Source organism: Brassica napus, chromosome C2 (genome assembly GCF_020379485.1).
Source record: "Brassica napus cultivar Da-Ae chromosome C2, Da-Ae, whole genome shotgun sequence".
Taxonomy (NCBI): domain Eukaryota; kingdom Viridiplantae; phylum Streptophyta; class Magnoliopsida; order Brassicales; family Brassicaceae; genus Brassica; species Brassica napus.
Window position 1 is genome coordinate 5,861,031 of NC_063445.1, and position 9,240 is coordinate 5,870,270.

The 9,240-nt window shown below is 35.5% G+C and overlaps 1 protein-coding gene across 7 annotated transcripts; it reads left to right on the forward strand.

Annotated features, from left to right (window-relative positions):
- Positions 1-2,688: 2,688 nt before the first annotated feature.
- On the forward strand, positions 2,689-8,538 carry LOC106406768 (auxin response factor 4-like). 7 transcript variants are annotated; one of them, XM_048746596.1, is made up of 13 exons: positions 2,702-3,758; positions 3,874-3,937; positions 4,425-4,598; positions 4,691-4,775; positions 4,846-4,936; positions 4,995-5,156; positions 5,263-5,382; positions 5,447-5,522; positions 5,603-5,774; positions 6,022-7,006; positions 7,068-7,731; positions 7,825-8,012; positions 8,101-8,538. In XM_048746596.1, the coding sequence occupies exons 1-9, from the start codon at positions 3,745-3,747 to the stop codon at positions 5,636-5,638; spliced, it is 822 nt and encodes a 273-aa protein (XP_048602553.1). In that variant the 5' UTR covers positions 2,702-3,744; the 3' UTR covers positions 5,639-5,774; positions 6,022-7,006; positions 7,068-7,731; positions 7,825-8,012; positions 8,101-8,538. The 7 variants fall into 7 exon arrangements, with proteins under 7 accessions (XP_048602556.1, XP_048602553.1, XP_048602552.1 ...); XM_048746595.1 differs by having other exon boundaries at positions 7,071-7,731; XM_048746599.1 differs by having other exon boundaries at positions 2,689-3,758; positions 4,706-4,775; positions 6,022-7,731.
- The last annotated feature ends 702 nt before the right edge of the window (positions 8,539-9,240 follow it).

Here is a 9,240-nt window from a genome sequence, read left to right on the forward strand (position 1 = left end):
ACTCTCTTAGGTCCTATTTGTTAGGTTTTTAAGTAGATTTGATGATTTTAGAAGTTTTTTGATAGATTTTTGTTAGGGTGATTGGGTAGGATTGTGATTTGTTGTGTAATAGGTTTAGAATTGTGATTTGGTTGTGTTGAATTGATTTAGAACTTTTTTTATAAATTGTTTATTATTTTTGTATTTACAAAACGTTTATATAAATTCGATTTTACAAAACGTTTTTGTATATAAATTCGATTTTTGGATTTATAAAAGATGATTTCATATTTATAAAAATATTTATATTTATTAAAACTAATTTTGTATTTATAAAACATTTTTTTGATTTATAAACACTATTTTTTTATTTTTGTATTTATAAAACTATTTTTAAATATACAAAACGTTCTTTGTATATAAATTCGTTTTTTGGATTTATAAAAGATGATTTCATATTTTAAAATTAATTTTGTATTTATAAAACATTTTTTGATTTATAAACACTATTTTATTATTTTTGTATTTATAAATACTATTTTGTATTTATAAAAAGATGATTTCATATCTATAAAAATATTTATATTTATTAAAACTAATTTTGTATTTATAAAACTTTTTTTTTATTTATAAACACTATTTTATTATTTTTTGTATTTATAAAAACTATTTTGTATTTATAAAAAGATGATTTCATATTTATAAAAATATTTATATTAATTAAAACTAATTTTGTATTTATAAAACATTTTTTTATTTATAAAAACTATTTTATTATTTTTTGTATTTTAAATATGTTTTCTATTTCAATTTTAATTTTATATTTTTGAATTTCAATTTAAAAAAATAAATTTATAATTTTTTTTTTAAATTTTGGAAATATTCCGAGGAAGTGTATCCCTCGGAATATTCCGACGACATATTCCTCGGAATATTCCCAGGAATTTCCGACGAAAAAAGTCCTCGGAATATTCCGAGGAAATTCATTTCCTCGGAATTCCGTCGGAAATTTCCGAGGGATTTCCGAGGAAAGATGAATTTCCGAGGAGTTATTTCCGAGGACTTTTTTCGTCGGTATGTCGTCAAAATAGCGTTATTCCGACGACATACCGACGATTTTTTCCCTCAGTATGCCACTGTTTTCTTGTAGTGATAGTATGCTGTATTGATATGGTATGGTGAAGAATAATTATTCTGGACCAGTGAATGCATGTATCACCATGTCTGCAAAAAGAGAAAGATGTGAAGAAGATGAACTCGCCGACTATACTATATGTAGTGAAAGAAAATTATAGTCTAGTACGATTCTTATATTTTTGTATCATTCGCAAGTACCAAACTAAATAGTATGCTATGGTTGTTGTATCATTGTACTATCAATTATTTGATAAGTTCATTATTTATCAATTTCTAGTTTACAACTATATGTACTATACTATTATTTTGTTTTATACTATTTGGGTTTAAAGTTTATACTTGGGTTTATGGTTTAGTGATTAAGATTTAGGGTTTAGTATTTGAAAAGTGGGGGTTGAGGTTTGGGTTTAGTGACCGTATTATGTATGTTTCATTTGACGATTAATAAAGAGTGTTCTATTTTGCTCACCAGTTTGTACTATACTATGTATTTTGTTCCATTCTATTTGGGTTTAGAGTCTATACTTGGGTTTAGGGTTTAGTGATTAATATTTAGGGTTTATTATTTGGAAGGTGGGAGTTTAGGTTTGGGTTTAGTGATAGTATTTTTTGGTTTAGTATTCAAAAGTTAGGTGAGAGTTTAACATTGAGAAGTTGTGTGTTGGATTGGAGTCTTATACTATTCAAAAATTAGGTTTGGTTTTAGTTTAATATTACATAATATTATATACTATTTTAATATTTTGGTAATTGGGTTTAAGATTTATATTTGGGTTTAAGGTTCAGTAATTAGGGTTTAGGGTTTAATATTTAGATGGAATGGTGATGTTTAAAGTTTAGAGTTTAGTATTTAGGAGTTGAGCTTTGGAGTAAAATTTAGTATTTACTAGATGTGAGTGGATTTTGAATCATATTATATTTCAGTTATATGGTATAGAAAAATCAGATGCATATTTATATGTTAAATAAAAGTGTGGTGTTGGTTGTGTTACGTGTGAGAATTAATTGTGAAGTGTCAAATTGTTGATGTCATCAATTTCCTCTCTCTATTACTGGCAACTTGAACAAGAAAAAAGTAGTACCGGATGAAGCTTGACATAACTGTTATGGACTTAATTATGTCAAAATCAATGTTCTGCACTTAATTTCCTTCTCAAATTTGGTCATTCGGTAAATTTACCTTCTTTTTTAACAAAAATAAAACGGGAAATAATTAGCAAAGAAATGTATTTGGGTGCAAACGTGTGTATGATGATGATAAGCCATGTTCGAAACTACGCTAGACGCTAGTCGGGCGGTAACCCCGAGCCTAGCGCCTAATGAAAAAATCGGGAATTACGCGGAGATTAATCGGGACCTAGTTTTAGGGTTTTTATAGATATATATTAAATATTTTAAGTATAACCATAAGATTCTTTATTGCGTAGTGGTTCTCATGCTTTAACCATGTCCAATGAGCCTGGGTTCGAACCTGAAGTTGGGTTATTTTTGTTGTTTTTAATTTTAAGACATTAATGAGGGTAGAATAGAAATTTCGTATTCATCTTCTTCCTTGTTTGTATCCGACGCAAACCCTAACATGGCGGCTGTTTCTTTTTTTTTTTCCCATTATTTTCACTGTTTTCTTTCATTTCCCTTTGTATATATAGGTAGAATAGATATATCTACTAGAAAACCTCCGATTTCTAAGTTTATATGAACAAATCTGAAGTTTTTTAAAATCCCCGAACTTTTGTCCGATTAAGACCAAATCGCGGCGGCCGGAGACCGATGAACGATTTTCCGGCGACTAAGCGGTTCTGGACGCCGCGTTTTAGAACCTGGATGATAAGTAAAGCTTTTTGGTATCTTCAATTTACGTGAATAAATAATTCTTTATTGGGAAACCCAAAAAAAAGACGAAGCAGAAAGTGAGCGTAGGTGTTGTGTGGGGTTCTGTTCTGTCTTGGCATTGTCTCCCTCCCGCTTATTTCTCTCTGCTCTTCTCCACCAAATTGTCTTTTACTTCACTTTTTTTCCTTTCTAATAGACATCTTTCTTATCTCTAGCTCTATCTCTTCCTTCTGCTAATGGAGGAACAAAAATCTTACTTTCAAACTCTTTGATACCCTCTCTCCGTTTATGGGTTTTACTTGTTTTGTTGTAATCTGATTATAAAGCGAAAAAATAACTTTTTTACTTGTCTCTTTGCTCAAAGAAGCTCTTCTATGGAGCTTTACTTGAATACTTAAATTGCTGAGGTGGAGGAAGACGAGAATGGTGAAGGAAGAGTAAAGGGTAGGCTAGGAGTTTCACCATCGTCTTCTTCTTAGTAATAACTCAGGAGCTCAATTTTTTTATAAATCTATATTTTTATATAAAAAAAATTACAAATATTATAGATAAAATTGAAAAGAGCCCAAAATTATTTGATATGTATATAGCTTTATTTTTAATTAAAAATATATAAAATATTACTATTAAATTTTAAAAATATTTTAAATATTATCTGCATGTACATTTTAAAGGATAAGACATTTTTTTTTGCCTTTACCCCTCTAACCATGTTGAGCAGGCGCTGTATAGTTTGATATTCATCTCCTCTTGCCAAATTTAACCTCAGTCCCCAAATCTTCTGCAGGGTGGTTGATGTTCAGTTGCTTGTAAGTCTTTCTGACCCATTACCTAAACACATTCCTTTTGTGTTTACTCTTTAACTATTCTTGAATCAAGTTATTGTCTTTTTCTAATTGTGGTAATTTTTTTTCCTTTTGTGAGGGAAAAGGTTAATAAGGAAACTGATGAGGTATATACTCAAGTCACTCTACTTCCACTGCAAGAGGTATTGTTTTAGCTCAAATGTTGGTTCTTTGACAAAGCATAGATTGCGTATTTACAAAGCATCCTGCCCCATTCTAAGCAGAGTATCTGATATTGTTATGGCCATGTTCGTTTTTGCATTTGATGTAATATCTTAGATGTAACATCCTAATATTCCTTTTTTGTAATTAGTATTTAATTTGCGTCCAAATATAACATCTAGATGCCAAGTTGTTCGTTTTTTAATTTTATAATAGCTTTTGAATACTTATAGTTAAAAAGACTAGTATTCAAATGAATATATATACTAGTTCAGATTCTTATGTGAGTTTTTTAGATGCTACGGTAGAAGTGTTTGTGAATAGCTTTGTTTGAGGCGACTCAAAATCATCATAGTACCTTGACAGAAACATAGGGACCTAAAGCATTGAAATATTTGGTCTTCATAGATTTGCATATGTAATCTCAGCGACAATGATATGTTGAACGAATCATATTGGTTTTTATAGTTTTCAATGCTAAATGAGGAGGGGAAAGAGGTCAGGGAAGAAAGGAATGGAAGCTCATCTGTCAAAAGAACAACACCTCATATGTTCTGCAAAACCTTAACAGCTTCTGACACAAGCACCCATGGAGGGTTCTCTGTACCTAGAAGAGCCGCTGAAGATTGTTTCCCACCTCTTGTATGGTTCTATAGCCTTCTTTTTGTTTCAGAGGAGAGGTTTAAGTATTCTTGTTGAAAAGACTTTATTTACGAATATCTCACGGATGTTAGGATTACAAACAACAGAGGCCATCTCATGAGCTCATTGCAAAGGACCTCCATGGAGTAGAGTGGAAGTTTCGGCATATATATCGAGGTAACTTAGTTTCTTTCGTTTTCCTGTGAATGAAACCCAAAAGTTTAGTTCTGCGGTTTTTGTAAAATAGGTCAACCAAGGAGGCATCTGCTCCCCACTGGTTGGAGTATCTTTGTCAGTCAAAAGAATCTTGTCTCTGGTGACGCCGTCCTCTTTCTTAGGTAACATTAAGATCCTTAAAAGGTGTGTTAAGCTCATTTCTAACATTTGCGTTTCTAGAGATGAAGATGGAGAGCTGAGGTTGGGAGTCAGAAGATCTGCACGGCCAAGAAACGGCCTTCTTGATTCAGTCACTGAGAAGAACTCATGTTCCAACATTCTGTCTCTTGTGGCTAATGCTGTAATTACAAAAAGCATGTTTCATGTGTTTTACAGCCCAAGGTAAACATAAAAATGAATAAAACACTGCCGTTTATGATGATTCTTGATTTTCTTTAAAAGGAGAAAAAAAAAGAACTCTTATGTTGATTCATGGTTTCATATACAGAGCGACGCATGCAGAGTTTGTGATTCCATATGAGAAGTACATCACAAGCATCAGGAAACCCATTTCCATAGGCACAAGATTCAGAATGAGATTTGAAATGGGTGATTCTCCTGAGAGAAGGTATTACTGCTGCCTTACTTCTTCTTGGAAGAGAATGTAAATAGGCTTCTTTTTTTTCTTGTAGATGCGCTGGTGTAGTGACTGGAGTCTGTGACTTGGACCCGTACAGGTGGCTAAACTCTAAATGGAGGTGCTTGTTGGTGAGTGTCCTCCTTCATCTGTTGTTTGAAGTTACTATCTCTTAACGTGTATAGTAAAATCTTTCACAACTGTTTGGTAGGTGAGATGGGATGAGGCTTTTATGAGCGATCACTAAGAAAGAGTTTCCCCTTGGGAGATTGACCTCTCGGTTTCTCTCCCACCCTTAAGCATTATTCAGTCATCTCCAAGGCCTAAAAGGCCTTGGGCAGGTCTACTGGATACTACTACTCCACAAGGAAACCCTTTAACTGGTAAACTAAATGCACATCTCTTTTTTTTTTTTGTCACGAAAGCTTATATTAATTTAAATTCCGAACGGTAAACGATTACAACCAGAGCCAGAGGTAATTTCAACGGCTAGACAATAAACAAAAAATACAACAATAAGAACGATAGATGTGTTAAAGGGGTGAAGATATCCGTAGAGATGCTTCACTTTAGACCCTGAAACTGATGTTCCAAAGAACATACTAAAGTCGGGATATGAACCGACAACAGGGGACCCTGAACAGCGGGTTTGAAGATGGTTGGTAGACACCAACACTGATGATGAGAGACTCTCCTTTACTTCAGATAAGGTGTATGTAACTGATAGGAACATTGCGGAAAGATCTTGTCCCAGTTTCTCGATGGAACTCTCTCGAAAGCTTTTGGTCGGCAAGAGCAGTTGAATGACTCTAGAACCGTAGCCAAAGCGGTAGGAAAAGGCCTCTTTTGCCTAAATTTGGCTCTGATATTCATGAGCAATGGAGCAGAGATTGTGTAATCTCTACTGGCCTGTGATATCTGACACAACAATGAAACTAAATCAAGCATAACATCACGGCTTTGGGCTATGCGAACCCTGTAGACTGAGGCTAAACTTCCAACTCTGGCCTGGCGGGATGTCTGGTTGAAGGAGCTGTGGCCTGAGGAACCTGGAAGAGAGGTTGAGTAGCCGGTGGAGGAGTTAAGTTGGTGGCTAGGAGGAGGAGCGGCAGTGAAGAGGATATGGAGGTGCAAGCTTAATTGAATAAAGAACCAAGCCCAGACCCATTTGAAAAAAATAGATCTAAAGTTTGGAACTTTCTCGGAGAATGAAGAGCATGAGCTATATAATAGTGTAGGTGACGAGATCCGTTTTTGTGCTTCTATAAAGGTGACGAGATCCGCTGGACTCACACAAATGTTGAGCAGATCTGGTTTCTCCACTAACTTTAAGAGGATGAGCGACGGTGAGGACAGCAAACGACAAGGTGGCGGGGATGAGAGGAGCTGCGGCGACGATGCGGAAAATCAGGGGAAAGACAGCTTGCAAACGAGACGACGAAACGAAGTAGAAGATGCAGGGGTAGACGGAAGCCATGAGGAGCAGGGGCCGACGCCGACGCCGATGCCGGTGGCCTAAGGCACCAAGGGCGTCGAAGATGGTGGCGTGACGGCGCACTTCGATACTCGTGCCTGAGAGCTTCTCGTATTAGGGCGAACTCTTGGGTGCAACATGGTAAATGCACATCTCTTAAAACATTTTAATTGCGTGTGACTGATTACTGTTTGACTTTTAGCAGAAAGGGGTGGTTTTTTGGACTTTGAGGAGTCGGTTAGACCCTCTAAGGTCTTGCAAGGTCAAGAAAATATAGGTTCTGCATCATCACCCTTACAGGGGTTTGATGTTATGAACCTCCGGATACTATACTGGAGTTGCAGTCCCATGCAAATCCAGTTCTTTTACCGAGTAGAGTTAAGGAAAGGTTTGTAGATTCTACTCCCCTGGACCCAGCCTGTTCTTCAGGCGTTATGGACCTGGATAGCTTTCCTATGGTCTTGCGAGGTCAAGAAGTTTGCTCGCTTCGATCTTTCCCTCAACTTGCTGCTGCTTCAGGAAAATCTATTATTGGATACACTTCTCCATTTGCTTATCAAGACAACAAGTCAAGTTTCTATCCGCTAGCGTCGCAATGGATTAGGAGCATGCACATTCCATATCAGAATCCATACAAAGCAGCAAACAAATCCGTAGGTCACCCTTCTTGTGCAATAAACTTTGGTGGGGTGACTAGAAACTTTGATGCACAAATATGAAGGTGGCTTACCGAAGAATGTTACAGCTGATTTGCCATTCAAGATTGATATGATGGTAAAGCAGAAAGGTGGCTGTAGACTTTTTGATTCTCCTTACCTGTGGAGACACCAGCTGCATCTAACCTGAGCAAAAGGATCTGCACAAAAGTAAAACCTATTCTTTATCATATCTTTGGTTTCTTGGAGCCCCTTTCTTGATATCTCGTCTTGTTCTTTCTTGGTGTTCAAAATGTTCACAAGCAAGGAAGCATGGTGGGGAGAGCTACTGATCTATCCCGACTAAGTGGATACAATGATCTCCTTACCGAGCTTGAACGCCTGTTTAACATGGAAGGGCTTCTCAAGGACCCTGAAAAGGGATGGAGGATGATGGAGGATCTTGTACACCGATAGTGAGGACGATATGATGGTCGTGATGATCCATGGCAGTAAGTCTGTCCGTATCTTTAAAGCTCAGTCATAACTTGTTAGCTGCTAACTTGAAAATGATTTTATTTGTGCTGTGTGGTGTGGAAGATACATTTATACACGAAAGAGGAAGTTGAGAATGCGAGTGATGATAACAAGAGCTGTTTAGAACAAGCAGTTCTCATGATGGAAGCATCAAAGTCATCTTCTATGACCCAGCCTGATTATTCTCCAACGGTTACTACTTACTAGAGTTTGATATTAACAAACCAGAAAGAAGCGTTTTTTTTTTTTTTTACTTTTTGTGCTTTCAAGTGTGTTTTGCCTACAAAAGACATAAAATATTTTCACCTTGATCTTTGTCTTTCTCTTTGTTTGATTGTGTTATTTCTGGTCTTCGTGTACTTCAATCTTTTTACTCTTAGAAAGTTTGTGTTTATGGGATGTGTGGACCGTATGAGTTTGGTTGGGCTGAGGTACGTCTTGAATTTGCTATAGAGATGGTGTGCATGGCTAGAAATTTTCAGTAAAACAAGTTCATAATTATATGTTTTTATTAAATTACTTTTTAAAACAAAATGCTACAACATTATTCTTAAAAAAAGCAAAACATTTTAGATAAAAATGAGGATAACAACAACATAATTCTGAGTAAGCAAAAGAAAGGAAAAAACAAAAAAAACAACATTGTATTAAAAACACACACAACAAACATAACAAGAAGAAATAAAGATTTACATAGGAGAGATGAGGATAAACTAGAACATGATTTTGTCTAAAGGCTTCAACTGCATCACATTAGAGATGATTAATATTAATCCGATCTAGGCTGAGGAGGATGGCCATCATGAGGATGTTCATTTCCAGATTCATTCGGATTAGGATGACTGGGGAGAGCCATGTTATGGTTGAATCAGGGGACAAATCCCTCAATACGACTATAGTTTCCAAATGGTGAAGGATGATTGGGGAGAATCATGTTATGGTTGTCGAAAGCATTCACGTTACCATCAACCCCAAAAGGAGCATTACTAGAGCTTCCCCCATAAAAGCCAGGATGAGGAAATGGTGTTGCTAGAAAGATTTTGAAAGCTTCATATATCACTTGTTTCTTCAAATTTTCAAGTTTATCTTTGAATTCTTTGGCTTGACCTAAGTCAAGTCCTCCAATGGATTCTTTCAACCAAGTCTCAGGTATTTTGGATTTTTTTCTTAGTTTCTTCAACTCTTCACCTTTTTTTTGCTCAG